Genomic DNA, 25,882 nt, shown 5'->3' on the forward strand with positions numbered 1-25,882 from the left:
AGTATTGTACATTAGACAGACAAAACAAATAGGCAAAATGTAAACAGAAAGTAAATATAACCGAAAGATAACACAGGTATTCACTGCAAAACCCTTCAGTATCTCTGAAAGCTTCAATATATAAAATTAAGGTGAAAACATTCAAGTATCGAATCCACCAAATAAATTTAATTTTAAATCCACCATTATCTGAAGAGCTGAGGGACAGCGCCCAGGCCCAGAGTTCAAGCCCCATGACCGAGTCCCTCCCACCCCTCAAAAAAAACCCAAAATCATTTAAACCCACCATTATAAAATTTCCAGGAATAAATGGTTATCATTACTTAAGATTTATTGCTTCAGTAGGGGATATTTACCTTTCATTTTCATTTATATTGACAAAGAATTTGCAAACTGAGGCCAATGAGGTAAATTGATTTAAGCGGTTTGTGTCTATCAAACACTACTGTACAACTGAATAGTTTATAATGGATATAAAACCAGTTTTGGGCACAATTCTTGGCCATGATGCATAAGCCCCTTATCATGTTCATAAACTGCTGTTACTAAAATGTATTGTTTTGCATCTTCCAGTAGACTTAAAAACAAGAATTCTAAATGTCTTAATAAGGCACATTAGCACTGACGTGAGGAGGGATTTCTGTGTAGCCACTGGGAACAATCACACAGTTTCATGTATGCCTCCAGGTTTTTTTTAAATCACTATTGTCACAGGAAGTGTAGCTAGATTGGCACTGTCAGCCTAACCGCTAGGAAAGAGATTTTAAGGACAAAAGATTTTAAGGACAAAGTAAGCAAAGACTAAAAATGAACAGACCTAAATTCTGCTGTATCAACAAAATTCCATGCCTATCTGTGATAACCTCCAAATATATTAAGTCCAAAGATAAAGTTATAAAGAACAGAAAATATCAGGTCATGTACCTGTGGCTTATACTTAAATAATCTCAGCTACTCAAAAGCCTGAGCCCTGAAGGATCACAGTTGAAAGTCAGTCTTGGCAGAGAAGTTCCCAAGATTCCATGTTAAATTAACAAGCAAAAAAAAAAAGGCTGAGTTACAAGGCTCAAGTGGTAAAGTGACAGCCATGAGCTAGCAAGTTGAATAGGCTTGTGTTCATCTTGGCTCTGAATTCAAACCCTGGGATTGACCAAAATAAAAAAGACAATGCATGCATAGCACATGCTGGACAAAGCCATCACATACTTGTATCCTCTTTCAGCTTCTAGGTTAAAGAAACAAGTACATTTTCCTTTTCCTATCAGCTCTGGATTGATGTGAATAATGTTAATACTGTATAGTAGGGAACCGCCAGTATATTGCCTACTAAACTTCTGGTTTTCCAATTAAACATGTATTCATACCTTTTGTATTTCCAAAATGTGATAAACTATGAGCTTCAAGGAGAATAATACTGAATGTAAATAAAGGTAGTATCAATGTTGCTCATACTAAATAGTAGAACCAGAGATGCAAAACAAGATGGTCTTGTCTCACAGAGGACAAAAAGAGAAAAGTCTAATAACAGGTGAAAAGTGAACAAGATGAATGTGTGTTAGGGTGTACAGGTGCGCTTCAAGCAGGACAAAGAAGTGAATGAAGGAAAAGCATAGTAAGTATTTGACATGCATACACACAAATGTCTGGAGTCCAGAATGAGCCAAAGGCAGTGAACAGTTCAAGAATGACAATCTTTAACTAGCAAAACAAAGCAGCTCAGATTTTCTTTACTAGACAATGGTGGAGTCACATATTTGACAGAACATTAAGATGTAGAAACATAAGCATGCATAAATCTTGAAAACTGACTTTAAACCTAAAAAGTTAATTATATACAAAAGTACTATAAAGTGTGGTTCATATAGATTATATCCGACTTGTGAACCACTTATATTCTAACCACCTTTTTCATTCTCTCAATGACAAGTGATTTTTATTTCTACATATTTTTCACCATTTCACAGTTTGACAAAGCATTATAAAATTATTTACTCAAATTGAAAATGAGCTTTATTTATACCGCCTTCCTCTGTGTTTGGATATGCCTACAGTAGACTTGGAAACAACAAGGTTTTGAATTGTAAGGCACAACACAGAATCAGACTGGCATTCCCAGTCACTGGGCAGATACTGTGCCTTTCATACACAGTATCAGCGTCAGAATGGGCTTGCATCAGTAGTAGATATGAATACTTTCTTTCATTCCATACTTATGTCTAGTCTTATGACTAGAAAACACAAATTTCTATTACATAATTGAGTCCAATATTTAAAACTACTAAAAGTACTTAAAACCACATAATAGTAAATAAAAAATAATGCTATATAGTCCATGAATTTACTATTTAAGTGGTTTGGTATAGCAGGACTTTATATAATCATGCTAAGTAACAGGTCAGTATTTTTTTTAAAGAAGTACATGTAAATACAAAGCAGCTAATCAGAAATAAAGTAAAACAGCTACAACTATTTTAGAAAAGGACAGGTAGAAAGAATTAGGCTACCTGACTTCAAAACCTATTACAGAACTATTATAAGCAAAGCTGTGTGGTGCTGGACAAAGGATGGACACAAAGTTCAATGGAATCCAACAAAGAAAAATCTACAAATGATGACCCAAATATGACTCACATAAGAGATGTTTCAGAAGCTTTCCTGCTTTCTGAAATCCTCGCTATACACCATACATACAGGGATGTGCACACATACACACACATACATATAAATTATAAAATGGCTATTCTCAAAGATCTTTTGCTCACAAACAGATTCACAATTTACTCTTTCGTATTTCTGCTTGCCTTGTGAATAATAGGGTTTTTTTTTTTGGAGGGGAGTAACAATCCTTCCTTTCTAATTTATTATATTCTGAATGGTCAAGATCTGACCATTCAAAAAGTGTATCCCCTATATAAAACCAGAAAGCCTTACCATATTCAACTTGATGCTCACCTGAAAGTTGTTCATTAGACCATAGGAACAATGACTGGTTTCACAAGATGAAAAGTCAAAGTTTAATTTGCATGCTGCAGAAGTACAGTTGGTTAACTCTGTTACAATGGTGTCATTAACATTCCCAGTGGCATCCCGAACAACACAAGAGCCTGAAGCACAAAACGACAATGTGAATAATATAGTTAACATCAATATTCACTTTAGGGTTCTATATATTCATAAAGAAATCAAATACTGACTAGATATATACTCAAAATAGTATCCATTATATTTAAAGTTAAGATAGCTTTATGCCGAACGGAATGGGAAAGTATCTTACGTCTCCAATATTTAAGTAATAAAACTAAACCTTTCTTAAACAATAGTATTTACATATAAATACTCAAGAATCTTGTATATGTAGTTGCAGAAATAGACTATTCACAAAACCATTCCACAGTCTATTTGTTTAAAATGTCCATGAGCAATATAAAAAGCATTGAAAGAGTCTCAAATAGGAGAAATGTTTTCAGCATTCTAAATTATTATGCTTGAAATATGGTCAAAGATGAGATGTCAGATATAGGAATCCTCTGAGAGCAAACAATATGAATAGTTATTACAAAAGAAAATTAAGCTTGAGATGGAGAATATTTTAATGACTGGACAGACTACACAGTTCTTTATTTCTTCCTGTACCTTTCAATAGTTTTAAAAACCATGATTTTATGATATCTCCAAAACAACTAAAGGATGAAGAAATAGGAGAGAACGTAGCCCTATGATGCTCATTAGCAATAAAGCAGCTATACCTTCATGTTCCTCATATTACAATGTTCTGTGCCTCCAATTTTTCCTTAGTTCTAGAACCACTGGGACAGAAGGTGCCCTTACTGGACAGCCAGTGAACATCAAACAAAAAGAGCTACTCCCACGGCTTCAAGGGCCACACAGCACAAAATGAACACAGGGCTACCAGTCCTGAACACAGGGCTACCAGACCAAAACAGAAATTTACTCATGATAACACATCGTTTTACAAGTTGAAAAATAATTGGTTATAGCACTCTTTCAATTTAAAACTAAATTTTATTTGTGTAATACACACACACACACACACACACACACACACACACACACATATTTATCTTGTGCTAAGAACTTTCAGGGAAACAATGTTACTACTTGTATGTGGTCCAGCTACTTGTTTTCCAAGTAAATTTGAGAGATTCATGAATTATTGGAACTCCAAATACTATTTTAAACAACAACTGAGCTCATAACAGTATTATCTGAAATTTCACTGTAGTCAGAAATTCTAATTCACATAAATAGCACATTTTGTAATAAGTATAGTTCTGTTATTACATCATTTTGGTCAATAATTTAAAAACCTTACTGAAATATAATGGAGACTTGTGTCAAGAAGTCAAGGAATTTGGAGTTTATGAGAGTTTGTTCTATTGTGTTGTTGCTTGGTCCTGAAGATTAAACCTAGGGCCTCAGACATAATAAGCCCAATTTTGTTATTCAATTGAGATTTATTTTGCATTATGTTTAAAATCTTTAACTGTAAAAATTGATTTCTGTAAGAGTTCGGACATTTAAAACAATGTTTACATTTCTGGAACCCATTTTCCTAGGCATAGATTCAAAAAGTATAATAAACTCAAGATAATTTATTTAGCTATTGTATCCAAATCACATAAAAATTAAAAATAATTTACCTTCAAAGTTCCCTGGGCTATAATGTTTCAGTCTATTTAAAAGATCTACATTATAAATGCCCTTTATTAAAAAATATTGTCATAGAAGTGATGATTATAATGGCAAGGTACAATTATCTTTGGTAGCAAGATCTCTGAGCTTCAACATCCCTCATCTATAAATAGGGATTTACAAACAAGCTAATCACATCAGTTCTCAGATGCTATGTTCCCATAAGTGCAATGAAGTGGCTCCAAAATCATGGTTTTTAATTTAAGAGATTTTAGCATGAGTCTATTTGACTCAGCATGCTCTGTTCTTCAAGTCTAGTGTTTGCATAATAAGCAAGGATAGGTATTGCTTAATGGTTGTGATAATTTCATTATATTGAGAGAAAAACCACCATAAACCACTCAGAAATTTATAAAGATCCAAGAGTAAAATCCACTTACTTCCACAGCTGAATGTTTTCAATAAATATATTTCAGTGAATTTTAAACATTTATACATGATTTTTATCTTCCTAATTTAGTAAAATAAATCCTGAAGGAAATACAATTAAAATCCTTATTTGATAGTTTGATATCTATAAAACTATTTTTTAATTAAAATAGGCTACACTATGCCTTTTTATTGAAGTATTTCAGAACCTGAAAGTTAGAAAATACAATGAAAATATACATTTTATACCCTGGTGTGTATATATATATATATATATCAGAAAGTTTCTGAGACATAAGGAAATGAAAGGCTTACCTACAGATACAGCAATTCCTATGTAAACCACTGTAGTGATTAATATGGCTAAGAGTGTTCCTTTGGGGATGGCTGACTGAGGATCCTACAGGACAAAAAATTTTTGTAAGCCCACTGAGAAAAATAAACACATGTACATGATTTAACATAATTGATCTGATACTTGATAATACTTACTGCAAGATCACCTGAGATATTTGCTCCAGCTAGAATACCAGTTGCAGCAGGAAAAAAGATGGCAAATACAGAAAAGAAAGTCTCTTCATCTCGAAAATCTGGTCCAAAGTTCTCATTAAATATTTCAGCTATAGAGAACAAAATATTTTTGGCTATTAATGGATAAGCAGATTAGACCATAATAATTAGGTTAAAACAAGGTGTGGTATCTCACATCTATAATGTCAGCTATTCATGAGGTAGAGATAGAGAAGATTGTGCTTTAAAACCAGACAAAAAGTTAGTGAGACCCCCCACACACACACATCAATAAACAAGTTGGCCTGTAATCTCAGCTATGCATGAGGAGAGGGTAGAAGGATTAAGGTCCAAGGCCAGAAAACTGCAAGACTATCTGAAAAGGAAAATGGCTGGAGATGTGGCTTGAGAGGGTAACTGCCTAGCAAGCATGGGGACCTAAGTTCAAACCTGATGTCATCAAAACAGCTACAATAAAAATTTTTAATATTATTTTAACAATATTAATCACTATTATTTTAAAATTAATAATAAAAATTTAAAAACTCAAGCAGGTTTTACTGTTAGGCATAGTTCCAACTATAATTCCATAATTTAGGAGTCTGATTATGCCTTCGAGACTGTACTCAGTTAAACCATGTCTCAAGAAAAAAAGTGTAGGTTTTAGGCAGTTGATGACAAGTGTTTCTGATGCTTCAGCAACTAATCATTTTTAAGGTCAAGGTTGCTAACTTAGGTCAGAAGATGGTGAGAAAGATACAGATGGAAACTTTGATAAATAATAAAGACAATTATGTTTCATTTAATGAAAATAAAAAGATTAGGGAGAAGAAAAACTCCCACATAATGTAAATTGTAGCAAAAGTTATGTTTCAACTTATCAAGAAACTAAGAAAGACTTCTAGTTGCTTCTACCATCTTCAGCACTTTCAAACTGTTATGTTCTAAACCTGAGATTTATAACATGGTCAACAATGAACCAAATATATGACAGTGGTTCCGGTACATCTTTGTTAGTTAAGTACATTCTATGTTTCTACAACAATGAAATATCCTTAACACATATTTCTCACTATTTGGTCCCATCAACAGATACAACTGTGCACCTAAAATAAGAAACAGACATGTCATTATCTTGCCCATGTAATTGTAACCCCTCTGTACAGTATTTTCACAATAAAAAAAATTCAGAAAAAAAAGAAATAGACATGTGAGTACAAAAATCACCCATTAACTAATTCCCAATAGTAGCTGAGAAAAACAGCCCTCTTTCAGCAGTACTGAATTCAAATATTATTGCTAATATTTGAAAAATATGAAGATAAAAATGATTTTCACTCCAATCTTCAGCCTATAAAGGTGGCAAAAATTAACTGAATAAGTGTGAATCCACAGATCAAACTCCATTTTACAACAAAATCTTTAATAGTAGAATACAATATCCCCCTCTAAAAAGTATTCAATCTTTTTTACTTACATTTATATCCAAAGAAACCTTTGGGCTTCTTACTCTCTAATGGGATAAATGTTCCTATGATGAAATCAGCAATGGCAAGAAGAAGAATCACCAAAAGAACTATCTGAGCCTGTAATTTCAAACAATAAGAATCAAAATTGGTACTTTTTGTTTATAATTTTATTCAGTTCTACTAGAACACAACTTCAGTTAAAGGATTTGTCTGTTTCCCTAAAGCCTCAAATTGCCAATCATGAAGTAGGTGCTCAATACATTTTGGCTAAAAGAATTATTGGGCATTGTGGTATATACTTATAATCATAGCTTTTCAGGAGGCAGAGATCAGGAGGGTTACAATAGGAGACCAGTCCAGGCTGGCTCTGTGCAAAAGCACAAGACTATCTGAAAAAAAGAAACTAAAGACAAAAGGACTAGAAGTGTATCTCCAAGTGGTAGTGCATTTGGAAATATGAGGTCCTGAATTCAAACCCAGTTCTGCCCGAACTAAACCAAAGCAAAACAAAATTATAAACAAGATGGCTAGGGACATGGCTCAGGGATCAGTGGAACAGTGGCTCATTCACAGCACTGAAAAAAAAAAGATTAAAAAAAAGTTTGTCCCAAATTGATTACCTTATATATAAAATTTAAAGGGTCATAGAATCTGAAATGTTACTATAATTTAGTGTTCCCAAAACATAAGCTCTGAAGTTTATATAGGAAACATTTACAGATATTCCTATCATGACTTACTTTTGCTTCCCATTCCATTCCAGCTACTGAGATACCTAAAAGAATCACCACTGTAATGGCTCCAATAATTCGGATATCATTGATTTCATCTATCATTAGTATCGAATGTTCCTAGAAAAAAAGCAAATATTATGAATAGCAACTTATGAGATAAATGAATGAGAGATCTAAAAAAAAGGAATGCATTACTATTTACTAATGAGCTATCATTCAAGCAGTTGATAAATCTAATGTCCAACAATTAAGTTATTAACACTGGCATATGAGTGAACTCAATGTATCAAAAAAAGGATGTGCTAACATGCAAAATTTTGAATGCTACCCTTTGGTTTACAAAGGTAGAAGCCAAAGTCAATCTAGTTATCAGTTCTTTCAGATTTCTGAACCTAATTTATCATAAGCTAAAGTAGAAGACATGTAATGTACAGACCTACAGATGTTATAAGATTCTTCTCATGAAGCATCATGAAGGAAACCCCTCATATAGAGGGGTTACTACCATATCAGCTTTTTAAAGCTAAATCACAGGAATAGGAGACATAAAAAGGGCTATCTAAATCTGTATTTTCCTTTGAGATGCATTTTAAAAAAATCTATTGAATTCTTTGCAGGAGGCAAAGAGAGAACTAGAAAACTTTCCAAGCAAAGGAAGTCCTAAAATAACCTATTGCCCCTATATTTTGGGTGAGCCTAGATAATATCTCCATGTTTAGGTTGTAGATAGAAATCACCATTTTCAGCCTGTAACTCCTGTTTCCTCCATAGAGAGGTGGAAATGTTTCTTTTCCATTTCTTCCTATCTTACAGTGATATAATGAAATAAATCCTCAATAATGCTAATCAAATCAAATTTAACTTAAAAAACTGGTAAATAAAAGAAACATTAATTACCTTAAGCAATTCCACCACTGTTTCTGCAAATCCAACCACATACATAGCAACAGCAACAGCATTGGCAAATGCAAAGATCAAGCCAATTGCACCCCCAAATTCTGGCCCTAAACTCCTAGATATTAAATAATATGCTCCTCCTAAGAATGGAAATACAACAAAAGTTAGGATTTAAAATGCCAAACAATCTTCTTAATTTCACAAGAGAATTCACAAAGGAGAGTGCAGAAGTTAAATGAACAGGAATGTGAAATTAACTGTGTTTCCAGTAATACCCGAAAAGAACTATTCATAAACACTAACACTCCTAAAACTTGTATCAAACAGAAATCCACTCTATTTAAGTCCTCACTTTCTCCTTTAAAGCTTAGATTCTAATGGACAACAATCTCTTCCTCATATTCATAGATCCCAAGATCATCTCCCAATTTTCCAATATACATAACTTCTCCAATATAGCTACATTTTTAACATCACAGTTGGCCTGATTTCCCATTACTTAAAATAGAATGTCTATCAGCTGGTAATATGAATACCAGTGCAAAACAAAAGTCTCACAGGATTTGCAGGATTTCCTGCAAATATTCACTTCCAGTTCCACTTATGTTTCCTAACATACCCAGCATAGGGTACCTTGTAAAAAGAGCCAAAATTCAGCATTGTCTAATTAACTCTGTTGAACATATACATGCTTTACACTCCTATATATGTCAGATGAGACTAACAAATAGATATAAAACCTGATAAACAGTGGTGTATAGTGTATGCTCAGCATAATCATATTGATACCAGCTTCTACCTAGATCATTGGGATCTGGATTCTCTGGTATCTAAGAAATGTGACAATGAAATAAAATGAAAAATTTATCTGGCTCCCTGTCCCAACTCCAATTCCTGATGCAGATAAAGCATAACTTTTGTTTATAGAACATCAATTAGGCATATGCAAAATAACTGAGGCAGATGAAAAAATAGATGGAGTATAACTTTGCAGGTGCTGGCAAATATTTTATTTCTCCAGGGATCTTGAAAAATGGATTTGAAAATGACTTGAAAAGTAGAATTTAGTTCTTTTTGTTCTTTAGAGTCCCAAAGTCATGCTCTCATTCCTTTGCACAGTAAAATCTCTTAAGACAGATTCCGTGGGCTCCAATATTAAAAAAAAAAAAAAAGGCTAGAACTGAAGTTATTACTCCAGTGTTCATGGTTCCTGCTATGATTTCAATATGAAAGGGCCCCAGCAGAGTCATTTATTGAACACTAGATGGTGCTATTTTCAGTTTTTGTAAACTTTTGGAGATGGGACCTTGTTGGAAAAGTAGCTAACTGAAGGAATGCCTTCAATGGCTGTACCTGGTCCCTATGCCCTCTCTCGCTCTCTCTGCTTCCTGTCTGTCAAGAGGTGAACAGCCTCCTGTGTCACATGTTTTGACCAAGTATGCGGGCCAAGCAGCCACAGACTGAACCCTCTGAAACCAAGCCAAAATAAAATTTGCCAACCTTAAGTTGTTTTTGTGAGGTTTTGGTCACAGTGATGAGAAAAGTAATGTGGAAAACTTGTACCAGAAAAGCAAGTTCATGACTGTGACTATCTGATAATGTTATTATGCCTTTGAATCCAGAAATTTGGAACTCTTAGGAAATATGGGCTCAAAAAACCGTACAATGCCATAGCAGAGCTTAAAGGGGAAATCTAATGGGAACACAGAAAATGAAAATGCTGACAGAAATGCTCATAGACTATGCTCATAAAGTTTCAGAAAGAAATGAGGACTTTGCTGGGAATTAGACTAGAAGCTACTCATTTTTCACTCAGGCAAAAACCAAAAATAATACATTTTGTCTGTTTTCTAACACTTTGAATGAAATTGAATTAAAAATGGGTTAGTGTAGAAATGTCACAATAACCCCCCATGCACCATTAATATATGTTAGTTATAGTTATTGATGGTTGTTTTTAACCAAGTTGACTGTGAGGATCAAGAACAAAACAATAGTGAGAATACTTGAAAATTTACTTGAAAATGTACTTTGGCTAGAAAGGAATACATTTAACATTGTACACAGAATTGTAGGACAACATGATTAAAGAGATTCCAAACACTGAAAAGAAACCACTAACATCTATAGGGCAACAGGAAAGGTACACTGAGGGCACCTCAGGTATGGCCAGATACTCCAATCTCAGCATCAGGATGTAAAGCTCTCCACTCATTTATAAGCTTTTGCTTTAAGAGAGCTCTAGGTGCCTAGCATGCATACCAGCACAGTGCCACACAGATATGTGTTCAAAGGCCCCAGCAGTGACACTGGAGTGCCAGTTTTAGTGATAAGGCTCCCTATTCAAGCTGGCAGCAGACATTAGCAACATCCATATGACAGTGGTTTTGAAAGGATGCATGTGAAAGTTAGAGTCATGAAGGCTTCTACCTAGATTTCAAAGGGAGTCCTGTGGAGGTAGGTAAGCAATGCATAATAGGGTCAGGAACCTGTAAACAGCTCTTGAGACTCCAGTACATTGGAGACACCAGGAATGTGGAACATCTGCCCAGGAAAGCCTTAGGCAATGAGTACAGCCAGCCCAAAAGAGACCATGTGGGCTGTAGTTGGCCAGGCCCTAAGGGAAGGGATGCTCAGCCTTTTAGAGCTCATATAACAATACATGCTCCAGATGCTGGACATGGAGCTACAGGATTTCACATTTGCTCTGATGTATTTTGGTATTGCTTTTGATCAGTTCCTTCCTTGCTATTTTTTTGTTCTTCCTTTTTAGAATGAAAATGCTACTCTGTGACATGTATGTTAAAAGAATGTAACTTGTTCTCTCATACAAGAGCTCACAGCTAAAAGTTTCTTGAGTTTCAAAGGAGACTTTGACCTTAGGCTATTAAACAATATCAGACTGCTAACATTTTGGAGACTCTTGAAGATCAACTAAATGCATTTTGTATTATGAAATAGTAATGAACCTTTGGAAGCCAAGAGCAGAATGTTACAGTCTAAACATGAAATGTGTGCCACTAGTTGGTCCCCAACTAGTGGCTCTATTTTGGGAAATTCTGAAAACTTTAGATATGGCCTAGTTGAAGGGGGAGAGAACATGCCTTTGAAGTTTGTACTTTATCCTGAGCCTCTTCTTCCCTTCTCAACTTCCTCTTCACCATGAGATGAACAACAGCCTCTTCCTCTATACGCTCCCACTGCTGTTTCTCGAAGCACATAGAGCCCAGAAACTATAGACTGAACCCTCTGAAACCATGTGCCAAAATAAAACTTTCCTCCCTTGTTTCTGTCAGGTATTTTGGCACAACAACAAAAAAGTAAGAAAAGGGGGTAAATGAAATTATATTTACACAATGTTGACTTTATGCTAGAGTGAATGTTACTGATACAATGGCTAAAGCTTGGGAGAAAGCAATGGGTGCAGTCCAGTTGATAAGAAACAAGGGATAAACTCCATTTTTGCTACTTTCCACACCTTAGATATTCTGAAGTATTGTATCATATTGGTCAAATAAAATTTTACATTCAAATAAATAGAAATGCTCAGCACAGACTTCCTTATATATGCATACACATAGAAACATACATATATGTGTGATGTATGTGTCTTCTATGAAGACAAAAATACAAATTAAATTTTAATTTCTATTTAGTAATAGAAACATGATGAATTTACCTCCTCTTACAAATCCATTGGTAGCTATTGCTGAAGTAGATAGTCCTGTGATAGTTGTCACAACAGTAGCCATGGCTATTACGATAACTGACAGACCTTTAGAGAAAAAAGCACAGATGTAGAAAATACTTAAACTTGCCATTATCCAGAATGGAATGGTCTGAAAACATTACATTTATAATTCACAAACTACCCAGATTTGAGTCTCATTTTTGAAAAAACAGAAGGTTTAAAAAAGCAATATATTAATATAACAACCTCAGAAACAAGGGAAACAGCTGACTGCTTAGATTTTCTGAGGCCGAGAGTTTGACAGGCACAGCCTTATTATGCTTCTCATACTCCGAGGAAGTATGTTACTTCACTTACCTATTCCAGCTTGACCCACAATCCATGACAATCTAATGAAAAGCATCACACCCCAAATGTTTAACATGCAACGTACCTAGGAAGGAAAAAAGAGCAAGTTACAGCTAAAGGAAAGTAATCAAATATAGTAAGAGCTCAGCATTGCGCTAATGTTAAAACACCATAACTATATGTGTTTAAGCAAATGTGCTTCTCACAATTACCATAACCAGAAGAAACACAACAAAAAGGTACAAGGAATATTGGAAGGTACCAATGCTTAAAAATTACTTCATTCTCCTTTATGACATGGGTTTAAGTTTTTGTTTATTCATTTATAAAATCCTTATTTCATGAGTTCAACAAACTTAAGTGTCACATGTTTGTCAACACAAAATGTCAGTTGTTCACATACTAAAAAAATAGATTTGAGTCTAATACTCCTATGTCTTAGACATATATAGAGATTTAGATACAAATTCTTCACTGAATTTACTATCTAAAAAGAACAGAGGTACAAGTGATCTTCCACAGTACTAAGATAAAGTCAGAGAAAGAAAATTCTTTTGAGAATATTCTATAGGTTTTATAATCACCAGAAATATTTCCATTTTCAAATTAAATCTATTTATCTATGTACATATACTTACTAATACACCCTTGATCCAGCCAAACTTCACAACTCCTTTACTTTCCGGAGTATATGTGACCACAGCATCTCTAGTTGGAGTACTTTCTTCCCCGTTTGCAAAACCATCCTCAAAAGGTTCCTTGTTACAAAAAGAAATGTGAATTGTGCTTAAAATTTCAAATTTAAAATAACCTCACAAAAACATCACTAATATATTTCACCATATTTGGAATCATGTGCTATGATTTGGGCATAATTTGTTCCTACAAAGCCACAAAGGTTCACATATTGGAAGTTTGCTTCTGTGGTGGCCATGGTATTGGATGTGTGGAAGCTTGAAGTGCAGGACTTAGGGGGAAGTTCATGGGTCACTAGGGAAGATGTCCTGAGAAAAGGAATAATGGTCTAATGGAGTAAATCCTCCTGAGCTGTTGTCTCTCTAGATTCCTGCTGGGTGATAAGATACTCACTCCTGCACAGCTCCTGGGACTACAGCCCATAGCTAAGGGGAAGCTTTTGTCAGAGGCTACATTACACTATTTGGACTTTCAGCCTGCAAAGAGCACTAAATAAACTTTATTCCTTTCCTAAGTAGACTGCCATAGGTATTTCACCATGAAAATGAAGGATTCCCTGTATTTTACCCAAAGAATATATAAAGCAGTAATAAAGTAGAAGGAAACCTTGGTTATTAAAATTTCTTAGAATTTTGACAGTAAACTCATTCTAATAATGTCAAATTGTAAAGCAGGTCTATAATCCAAGTCATTTGGGAAGCTGAGGTACAAGAATCATCTCAAGTCTAGGAGTCTGAGCAAGCCTGGGCAATACAATGTCTTCATTTCAAATAATGATTCAAATTTTACATTTTGAAGGTGTCTGTAGCACATAGTGAATTCTGTCATGTATGGCCTAACTAGCTAGATAAATAAATTCAAACATTCTTCTGCCTAGCCACAAATTTATATTTCCTAGGCAATGAACCTTCTCATATCCAAAACGTCAACATCAATGATACAAACTCTTCTTCAACACCTATCAACAGAATAAGATCTCTATCTATGTGCCCTAAAGCTCATTCATAATCCTGCCCCTTTACTCATTCCTTGCCAACCAAGTCTTGGCATTTTCCTTTATAGTTTTTCTCAGATTCAAGCATGAAATGGTTGACACAATGCATTTTTACAAGTGGTATTTAGTTCTTCAGTAAAGTTTCATAGCTAATTCTACAATTCTTAGCTTTGATATTTCTACCTTTGATATCTCAGTTGTTCTCAACTTTTGTTCTGTGCCAATGCACTAATGACATACAATGCATTTCCAATCCAGTATCTTCACCGTAAGTAGAACACCAAGGGGATGGGGGTGGGGGGAATGGCTTAAGAGATGTTTCAAATCTACAGTCACATCCTCAACCCCTATCACTATGGTTCTTACTCTACTCATATTCAACAGCAGAGTACAAAATATAATTTTTGGACATTGTTTCTTTAAGTTGTGCCAGGCCAAAGTGTTTCTAAAACTGCTATTAGTGCTTCACAGTGTTAAGTGAAATCTGAATGTAAATTTCAAAAGAAAGAAGCTACAGTAAATTCAGTGTGATCACAGAGTAAAATCTATACAATAATCCAAACTTCTCTTTGTCATTGGGCTGCCTATTGTGGTTTGTTTCCTTGTTTAGAATCTGGCATAAATGTAACTATCAATGACTATTAAACTTGTTAGAAACAGGTATAAATGGTAAGTGAAAAATGTGACCATGGATCTTGTGCAGTTCAATCAGAAGAAAAACTCATTTTTACCCACTGTTAAATGTAGTCCTGACAGTAAAGTCACTGATGATCTCAAATACTAAAAAAATGACTCCTAAAAGGGAATGATGACTCAAACTTGACATTCAACCACTCAAGACTAGACAGAAAAAGTTTGCCTGCTGATGTAATTATAATTAGACAAATTTTTAGTGTTCACTCTAGTGTACACAGTGCTCCTCAATTATTTTATGAAATAAGATTCTGAAATATTATCTAACTTCCAAGTAATACAAGAAAATGACTATAATATACACAGAAAACATCTCTCTTTCCCTCTATATTTAAGGAAACTAAAGATATATACTTAAAATTCTACTTTTTCCAAGGTTATATATCAAAATGGTCGTCTTCCTAACAATGTAAAAGTATAAGGATATCCTAATTTTTTTGCTATGGCTGTTTATCTAGCAATTATGTTAGTTTCTACTATACTAGGAATGACTATGTTTAAAAAAATATGCATTTACAGTTGGGCAAGGTGATGTTCATCTGCAGTCCCAGTGCTTGAGGCTAGCCTGGAGTATACAGTGAGTTTAAGGTCAACCTTTGTTACACATAGCAAACACAAGGACTAGGATATACTTCAGTGGTAGAGAACACTTACTTAGCACATGAAAAGCCCTGAGTTCAACCCTCGGCAAAGTAAACATTTTCCTGTACATATGCAAAGCATTTAAAATAAGGATGCAATCATATAGAATTAAAAATTCTCCTAATCATCTCCACTACTTCTATTTTGAAGTGTTTATTAATCTCTAAAATTACAGAAGTTAAAATTAAATAAGCATGCTATTTATAGCTCAATTAAGAAATACACTGGGGACATAACTGTATTAATTTCCTGAAGTCCCAGGAAATCAAAGTGGATATATATCTTTAATTTCTGCTCTGCCCTCTTTTTTTGGGAGGGGGGGCTGCTGGTTGTTCAACCCAGATCCCTATACATGCTAAGCAAACAATGTTCCACTGAGCTACAACCCCAACATTATTTCTTAATATATAATAGCTTCCAGAAATTTTTAAAAAGAATATTAGGTCTGGCAATTTGCCCATCCTAAAATATTTTTTGTATAAAAAGGTAATTTAGCATTATTTGGGGGAATTACCTTTCAAAAAGTAATAATGTGATTCTAAGCTTACCAAGCAGGGATTGAGGTAGGAATGAGAAGAAAATTGGTAGAGAAAGAGGCTAGAACATGCAGATAAGTTTGACCTTTAGTAACTGAGAGAACTGGCAGTGTACACACACACACACACACACACACACACACACACACACATACACACACACACACACACTCACACACACACACACACACACACATTCATGGTAACCTAGAAAGGTATATGCTGATATTAATAAACGAGGACACAATTAATGTCAAGCAGTTTGAAAGTTAATGACTGAAACTTAGGGAAAGGGCCTGTGATGAAGCTGAGAGAAAACTAAACATGTTACTCAGTATGGAGAATATACAAAAGTGAAAGGAACTCTGATTTTTATGGTCATTATTTCTTTTCAGGGAGTAGAGGAAAGAGAAGCTCTACTTCAACTTGATTACTCTTTGACTATTGCCAACATTTTATTGAACCATGATCCCAGCCAGAGTTGCTAAAACACACATATACATAAAAAATAACCTAGCTTCAACTTCAAAATATCAAAATAATTTCTAACAAGATATCCAATGACTTCTTCTGACTAAATTCACTGCATATTTTTCTCACTGGATTTCTGATGCTAGTTTTAGACTGTTGAGTTTTATATTCATCTCATTTTCTTTCATGGGTTACCTTACCAGACCAATAGCTTAAAACACCAACTACTTATTCAAGTCACGAGTGAAAGCTTAAATTCAAATCCAGACTAGACCTGCCCAGCTTTAGCTACCTCTGTGACACAGTGTAAGACTGTCTTCTGTGGGTATCTTCATCAGTAAACATTACATTTGCAGGTTTTTTTGTTTTTGTTTTTGGGTCCGGTCGTGGGGCCTGAACTCTGGGCCTGGGCACTGTCCCTCAGCTCTTCAGCTCAAGGCTAGCGCTCTACCACTGGAGCCCCAGCGCCACTTCTGGGTTTTTTCTTTTTGCTTTTTTTTTTCTTTTTTCTTTTTGTGGTGCTGAGGAATCGAACCCAGGGCCTCATGCATGCAAGGCAAGCACTCTACCACTGAGCCAACTTCCCAGTCCCACATTTGCAGTTTTTAAAGCTGTGAGTATACAATACAGCAAGATGTTATGGGTCTTCTTTATTTGGATGTCCCAATTAAGTCCACAAATGTTTATCTGAAGCATACAATGTAATTAGATGGTTTTCATGTTGTCACTGGACAAACAGAAATACCCAAGAAAGATGAGTGTGCAGCCACAATCATCTTAGACTATTTAGATTTTTATTGGTTCTGAAAAAAAAAAAACAACAAAAATCAAAACTTGCCAAAGTATATCTTTAGGTCTACCAGGCCACCCCAGAGAGACTTATATACCCAAACACTTCTCTATTTAAAAACCCCTGAACCACACTTAATGCCTGAAAAGGTCCAAAGCAATTTCTATTATTCTTCTATAATTTGAAGATTCTGTATTTGCAAAAATAGTTTCTGTGCATAAACAAACTAGAATCACATCCTTTCAGTCACTGAACAAAGGTATACTAACCCAATTTTTATGAGGCACCATAGAAGTAAGCCCTCTCAGAGGTGCAATTTTTCAGCAGAGGCAGGATGGAAGGCAAGTCTTTCACATAAATCATGACATTTTCCAATTAAACAAAACAGTTTCTATTAAATGCTCAACCCAGTATCAAAGGCACCATGACTGCAATAATATCCCCTTCACTTTCAAATACTATCCTTCTCTGAAAATCAGTTTCCTTATCATAAAATGCAGATATGCAGGTAATTCCTGCCTACCAATATCATTCTTCTGGGGATCTAGACTCTCTAAGTAAAGATCAATTTGTATTTAACAAAATAGCCATCTAAAGCAGCTGACATTTCTGGCTCTTAGCTATTAAGTTAACTTACAGCATGATTATAAGACCAAAATTCAAGTGCCATTAAGTAAATTAAATAAAACCCAAACTATAAGCCTTTCTAGGAGTTAAGTTTTACATTTTTCCCAATGAAAAAATTCACACTAAATGAAAAACAAGATGAAAGCTTATTTAATAGTGTAACAAACTGCCTTCCCAGTTAAATACACTTTTATTTTCATCTGATTCTGAAATATTTCTTTACTATTTCCTATATAAATACTTGGCAATGCAACAGGTACAGGAGACCATTTCTTTTTTTTATTGGATAGGTGGGTGGGTGGGTGGTTTGAGTGGATGGATGGATGGATGGATGGGTGGGTGGGTAGGGGGGTGAGTAAGTGGATAATATAGGACCACGTAAATTTCTTTTAGTGTGAGTTCCTGGACATCTGTATAAGAGTAGAGAACTCCTGACTATCTAATTTGGCTCTGCTTGAATGTGATTCTTAAATAACACATGCACAGGACCACTTTAAAATGCAAACATTGCAAGGTAACACTGAGGTCAAATTAACATAAGACCATAGACCAAGATAAGAATGGTTTTTAAAAATGTCATCTTTACCATCTAAAACTGCTAACAACAAAAGTTAGAAAGAGTAGCTGAGTACGAGAATGGGCAATGTTTTTAAGTTAATTTTGTAAAAGCTGTCATCAGTTGCCACTATCATTTATCAAAAAATTCTCAAGCCACACTCACTCTGATTTGTCCAGTGAGAGAATGACTGGCTTTCAGATGATTTACTCAGGAATTGTCTGGGAGGACAGGTGCTGCTCCTATTTCCTTAACATAGTTAAGGAGTTCAGCTCTAGAGTAGAATTGGCTTCTAAGTTGGAAAAAACAAAAAAACAAAACACACACACACATACACACACACACACACACACACACACACACACACACACACACACACGACTTTTCATATAGGAAATAGGGTGAACCTATTGGGTTGGCATAAGAGCCAACCCAAATCTAAATTCTGCTAAACACCAGCTTCCTCTGCACTAAAAAGATACTGCCCTCAAGAAACAAGTTGTTAAGCCAGTGGTAATTCACATCTGTAATTCCAGCCATATAGAGACTGAGATCTAAGGATTGCAATCTACTGCCAACCCAGGAAAACAAATCCAACAGATACTTAACTATAATTAACCAGTAAAAGATATGGCTCAAGTAGTAGAGCACCAGCCTTGAGCAAAAGCTGATAGTGTGAGGCCCTGATTTCAAAGTCCAATACTAGCACTAAGCAAATAAACAAAAAAAATGGTACATAAAAGCAAAGCAGTTACCCATAACCTACAGGATAAACCAAATAATTCCTAGCATCTCAGACCCAATAACCTGACTAGCTTACTCTAATAATAACTACTAATTACTGAAAGCCTACTATGTGTATAAGACATATCCCTAAAGTTCCTACACATCCCATTTCCCTAAATCTTTAAGAGAAAGCCAGCATTATCCCCCACTTCACATATGAGGAAACAGCATTGAGAGGTTACCTTAAACCCCAAACCATGAAGCAGAATAAATATTTACTAAGATAACCTATTTGGGGTATTTACTTTGGGCAAGGTGACAAAGATGGGTAAATTGCCCAACTAATGAAATTGTTCAGCTCAAACTTCCCAATTCCCCAGTTGCTTTTGTTATTGATCTTGTTTTTTCAATTCCCTCACTGCTTAGTTTCCAAGGACTTAGTTTCTAAGGACTTCTAACTTGGTTCTCATAAAAGGACTAGAAGAACAAAATGGGGAGAAGGGGTATTAGAATTGTACACTGGATGGAATTCAGAAGTTTTATTTTTCTTTTTAAACCAGGGCCTGGGGCTTGCTCAGCTTCTACTCTGCCACTTTAGTCCTGACTCCATTTTGTTGGATATTTTGGAGGTAGTTGGCTTCCAACTGCATCCTTTGGTTCTCAGCCACATGAGCAGCCAGAACTACAGGTGTGAGGCACCAGCACCCAGCTACCACAGGACTTTTGTTTTCAACTCTGTGCTTCTTAAAAATGTCTCCAGGGTATAGGGTCTATAAATACCATGTCCTGCTAGGCGCTGGTGGCTCATGTCTGTAATCCTAGCTACTCAGGAGGATGAGATCTGAGGATCAAGGTTCGAAGCCAGGCAGGGCAGAGAAGTCCCAGTGATACTCTTATCTCCAATAAACCATGCAAAAACCGGAAGTGGTGCTGTGGCTTCAGTGGTAGAGTACTAGCCCTAGCACAAAAAGGCTCAAGGACAGCACCCAGGCCCTGAGTTCAAGGCCTATAACTGACACAAAAACAAAACAAAAAAACCTGTCCAATATACCTACATCTCACAGAGACTCATACACACACACGTACACACACACAGAGTACCCATATGGAAGAAAAAGAATTGCTAATTTTTATAATCTATAGTACATTTGGGAAGACATATAAAAGGTTTAAGCATGAAATAAAAGGTTTATGTATTACTTAATTCTGAAGGTTTATTTGGAGGCTATTGTGATTGAAGGGATAGGTAAAATAGGCCAGCCAACCATTCTGTTTTTATATTAGCAAGGGTCTACTTTTTTCTATTTAAAATGTTCATTAACTAGCTGCTCAAGCATCTCTTTTGAATCAGTATTCCAAATCATACTAGGGTTTTCTTCCTCTATGTTCCTTCCTTTTGCAACCCTCTCAACCCCTGGGTCCAATGATATGTACACCTATGTCTTCTGAGGAAGACTTGAAAAATAAAAATTATCCACACATATTTCTTTGGATTTGTCACCAGTATTTTGTTAACAGAAATAGTAAGATAAGACATGATTAAGGAGAAACATTGGTCAGACTGTTACAAAACTGAAGTTCCTTTTATTTTTCTATATACTGTGTTCCTATTTTCTATTAATTTTCCTGAAACTATTTTTAACCTTCCTTAAATTCCTAACTTTTAAGTTATACTGCAAATTCTAGCTACTATAGTTAATTTGATATAATTTTAGGGTTTTTTTCCCCTAAAATACTGATTTTAAACTACTTTCTCTTTTGGTTTACTGTTCTTTCTGATCATGATACATTTTGAAGAGGGCTGGCTCCTTCATATATATAATTTATTTGTTTAGTTTTGGTGGGTCATGGGGCTTGAACGCTGGGCTTGGCACTATCCCTGCACTCTTCAGCTCAAGGTGAGTGCGCTACCGCTTGAGCCACAGCACTACTTCTGGTTTTCTAGTGGCTAATTGGAGATAAGTTTCTCATGGACTTTTCTGTCCCGGCTGGCTTTGAACTATGATTCTCAGATCTCAGCCTCCTCAGTAGCTAGGATTACAGGTGTGAGTCACCGGTGCCCGGCTCCTTCATATTTTTTAAGTCCACTTAGATAAAATATCTTTTCTAGGCTATACACTTTGTTGTTTCTTAATATTCCTTTTGCTTTCTGTAATTACTTTTTAGGTATTTTTTTATAATCTATGCCTCCAATGTTATTAAAATTGAAAGTTTGGAACAGCATGGTAAATGACTATTGCGCTTTTATAGAAAATCTGTTTTCTGGGGCTGGGGAGGTGGCTCAGTGGTAGAGTGCTTGCCTTGCATGCATGAGGCCCTGGGTTCGATTCCTCAGCACCACATAAGCAAAAAGAAAAAAAGCCGGAAGTGGCGCTGTGGCTCAAGTGGTAGAGCGCTAGCCTTGAGCTGAAGAGCTGAGGGACAGCGCCCAGACCCAGAGTTCAGGCCCCCACGATCAGACCCCCCCCAAAAAAATCTGTTTTCTACTTGATGCCTTGAAATAATAGTGAATGGGAACTGCTAGTTCTCAAGTCAGACCTAAGTTCAAATCCCTGCTCTGCTACTTATTCATTTTGAGATTTAACTCCTATTGACCCTAAATTTCCACATCTGTTAAACCAGGAAAATATTACTGACCACATACAATTTGAAAATACAAAGTAAGAAAGTATAATCATTATATAGAACATAAAAACTCATGCATTAATGGTGATACATTTAACAGATGAATTACAGGGGAGAATGGGCATTATTTTCAAGTTTAAAGGCTGTATATATATATATATATATATATATATATACACACACACACACTCTATATAACTCTCTTTATATATATGTATATATACACATATATACATACACACACATATGTATGTATGTATGTATATTTTTGTACTCCTAGCACTGAGTCAGCTAGTACGAAGTAGGATCTCAAGCTCAAGATTCATCTGGGCTGCAGGGTGTCTGCCTCAAAAAAACAAAGACTTAGCTGAAGTGGTAGTTTCCCTGCCTGGGAAGTATAAGGCTCTAAGTTCAAACCTTAGGATTATCAAAATAAACCAATAGCCATAACAAGATGCATATGCTTTAGTCCATAAACTCTACTGATATGCATATCCTTAGAAATGTACAATACTTCTATTAAGGAAGACATTGTGTAAAATGTTCACATCAGCACTGCTTAAAATTGCACTGCTTAAAACTATAGCAGTAAAATGAACTGCCATACTGCCCTAAAACTGAGACCAGCCTGGGCCAACAACAAAAATAAACTGCATTCCTTTTATCTAAAGGCTTGGAGATTATTTCATAGTACAGGAGTCAGACACAGGGCTTCCTGCTTGCTAGGCAAGCAATCTACCAGCTAAGTCAGGCAATCAGTTTTTACTTTTATTTCTTGAACAGGGTCTCATGTTTATGCCTGACCTGGCTTGCACTTTGATTCTCCTATTTATGATTCCTGGGTAGCTGGATTACAGGCATATATCACTATGCCCAGCATCACTGACTGAGATGCCACCCTGCAAATTTTCCCTCAACTGGCCTTATCCCACAATCCTCTACATTTATGCCTCAATTAGCTACGATTATAGGCATGAGCTACTGCACTCCGCATTCAGTTTTAAAGCAAAAGTAAAAAGAGCCTAATAGTTTTCAGAAGCACATAAAGGAGATAAAATCATTTTAAAAAAATTGATACCAAGACCCAAAGAAGTGATCACTATCATATCAAGGAAGTGGCTATTTTGTGGAGGAACTACTAAAAGGGGTATAGAGAATTTCTAGGATAGCAGCAATGTTCTATTTTTTGATCTGGGTGGTAATTACATAGGAATTCACTTGATAACTTATACATACATATTCATTCACATATTCTATTCATTTACATTTTCTATTTATAACAAGACTTTCAAAAAATTGAGAAAGTGTTAAAATCTTAGCATACTTCCTGTAAGAGCTCAATTAATAAACTTTAGGTATGACTAGAAACAAATGGCAAGTGATTATAAGTTTTCCATGTTGTAATTTAAAACTGGACTAAGTATCATTAATGCAGACTCTATTACACTACTTCTTATAATTCAACATTGACAGAATTTAAGGATACCCATGTAAGAATAAAAGCGCTGACCTTCACAAACATGATGCCACCAATACTAACATCATTATCAAGTCACAGGTATAGTAAAAAGTATATGGTTGACAGTCACATGACTAGAAATATCTGTTGTGCTAGCTAGTACTGGGACTTGAACTCAGGACCTTATGTTCTTATCTTTTACAACAAAGCTAGTGCACTACCACTTGAGTCACAGATCTACTTCCAGTTTTTTGGTGGTTAATTGGAGGTTAAGAGTCTCATGAACATTCCTGCTGGGGCTAGCTTCAATCCTCAGATCTCAGCCTCCTGAGGATTACAGGTGTAAGTCAAAAGTATTTTGCAACTAAAATTTTACTTTCATAGTGATAAATTCCTTCAGCTCTCATTACATTTACTGGCAAATGACCTGTGCTTGACAGCATGTAAATTAATGTTATATTATTAATGTCTGAGACTAGAAGCAAACTTCTAGATGCAGCATCATTGAAGCATACTAACAGTTAATTGCACCTTACTGTTAAATAAGCCCCAAATCAACATTAAAAATATTAAAAGGCTATTTATATCCTAGAAACTTTAATTAAAACATTAATAAAATACTTAACGTATAAAATTCCTTATTGTTTAATAGCATCTATATAATATTAAGACAAGATATTAAATATCCTAAGACACAGCTAGTTTAGCAACTAAAATATATGCACATGCATGTATGTACATTTAGATGCCAATGTGGGTAGGCTTGTACCAATTGTTCTGAATTTTTTAAAATCAAGTACTAGCCAATTATATCATCCAAAAGCTACCAACATTTCCTGTCCGTGCTGTCGGTGATTGGTATAATGCTCCTCTTCCTTGTACAGACTACATTCAAAACAAAGTATTGTTTTACAGAAATCAAATCTGCTCTGGGTAACAATGCTCTATTAATATCCAGTGGCATTAATGCAAAGCCCAAAACTCAAGTACCATAGATAAAAGTGGATGGTGTGACCATGTGAGTTTACAATGAATCAAGTCAAAACTGCTGACCAAAGGTAAAGAATTCAGTCTTCCACTAACCATTCAATATTGGGTTACAACAGAATATATTAAGAATAATGTAATTTATACATTGCTTCAAATCCAACACAACATGCTAATGTCAATAAATTAAAAATGTAAAGCATTTTTAATTCAAATCAACAGAAAACGTATGCCTTATATTAAGTATCACTATGTGATTTACATTCAAATTGTCTTTCTCTTTAGTTTAAAACTAACAAGTAGCCAGGTGCCTGGTGGCTCACGCCTGTAATCCTAGCTACTCAGGAGGCTGAGATCTGAGGCTCTCAAAGCCAGCCTAGGCAGCAAAGTCCGTGAGATTCTTATCTCCAATAAACCACCAGAAAACCGGAAGTAGGGTTTGAACTCTGGGCCTGGGCTCTGTCCCTGAGCTCTTCAGCTCAAGGCTAATGCTCTACCACTTGGGCCACAGTACCACTCTGTTGGTTAATTGCAGATAAGAGTCTCACAGACTTTCCTGCCCACGCTGCCTCTGAACAAGATCTCAGATCTCAGCCTCCTGAGTAACTAGGTTTATAGGCATGAGCCACCGGCACCCAGCTACAAGTGAATTTTTAAGGGAAAAATGGAATGTTAGCAAGAGTATATCCTGAATCTCAACTGACTATGAATTTAAGAGAAACACCAAGGACCAAATTAAGAAAGAAGTAGATGGAAGCCATAAAAAAACAAACAAACAGAACAGTTACCAGTAATTGCTGTTTATAGCCTAGTCTAGTTAAGTCAAGTGATTTTTATAACAAACAGCAACAACAAAAACCACAAATCTCAGAAAAAAAAATGTTAATCACTCAAAAAGTCACTACAACATAGTTAGCTACATGTCCTGTTGCCAACTCCAAAATTACTAGACATGCAAATAAACTGGAAATGTAAACCATATTCTGGTGGGGGCTGGTAGGGGGCAGTCACTTACTGCAGTGGGCCCAGATATATTTGGTACATAAAGACTTCAAAATAACTGTAATTCTAGTTACTCAGGGGCTGAGATCTGAGGATTGAAGGCAGTTCTGGAAGACAAATCCAAGAAATTCTTATCTTCCCAGCAAAAATCTGGAAGAGGTAAAACTCAAGTGGTAGAACACCATCCTTGAGTAAAAAACAAACAATAACAACAAAAAAAAAAGCAAGCAAGAGTAATCCTGAGTTCAAACCCCACTATTGGCACTAAGTACATTAATCAATCAATCAATGCAACCAATCAAAGGATAACAAAAATCAAAGGTAACTACAATTATCAATGAGAAACA

General features: G+C 35.4%; 1 protein-coding gene across 2 annotated transcripts in view; it reads right to left on the bottom strand.

The window, feature by feature from the left end:
• Slc12a2 (solute carrier family 12 member 2) overlaps positions 1 to 25,882 on the bottom strand; it is a 73,278-nt gene that overhangs the window by 38,781 nt on the left and 8,615 nt on the right. For both annotated transcript variants that reach the window (XM_070034484.1, XM_070034486.1), the window contains exons 2-10: positions 13,370 to 13,489; positions 12,741 to 12,816; positions 12,372 to 12,467; positions 8,693 to 8,832; positions 7,802 to 7,912; positions 7,070 to 7,178; positions 5,575 to 5,702; positions 5,398 to 5,482; positions 2,953 to 3,104 (exon numbers count right to left, since the gene is read on the bottom strand). In XM_070034484.1, coding sequence (XP_069890585.1) covers positions 2,953 to 3,104; positions 5,398 to 5,482; positions 5,575 to 5,702; positions 7,070 to 7,178; positions 7,802 to 7,912; positions 8,693 to 8,832; positions 12,372 to 12,467; positions 12,741 to 12,816; positions 13,370 to 13,489 — 1,017 coding nt within the window. The remainder of the gene's footprint in view (positions 1 to 2,952; positions 3,105 to 5,397; positions 5,483 to 5,574; positions 5,703 to 7,069; positions 7,179 to 7,801; positions 7,913 to 8,692; positions 8,833 to 12,371; positions 12,468 to 12,740; positions 12,817 to 13,369; positions 13,490 to 25,882) is intronic.

The sequence above is a fragment of the Dipodomys merriami genome, unplaced genomic scaffold (genome assembly GCF_024711535.1).
Source record: "Dipodomys merriami isolate MVZ:Mamm:240054 unplaced genomic scaffold, mDipMer1.0.p SCAF_24, whole genome shotgun sequence".
In the NCBI taxonomy this organism is placed as follows: domain Eukaryota; kingdom Metazoa; phylum Chordata; class Mammalia; order Rodentia; family Heteromyidae; genus Dipodomys; species Dipodomys merriami.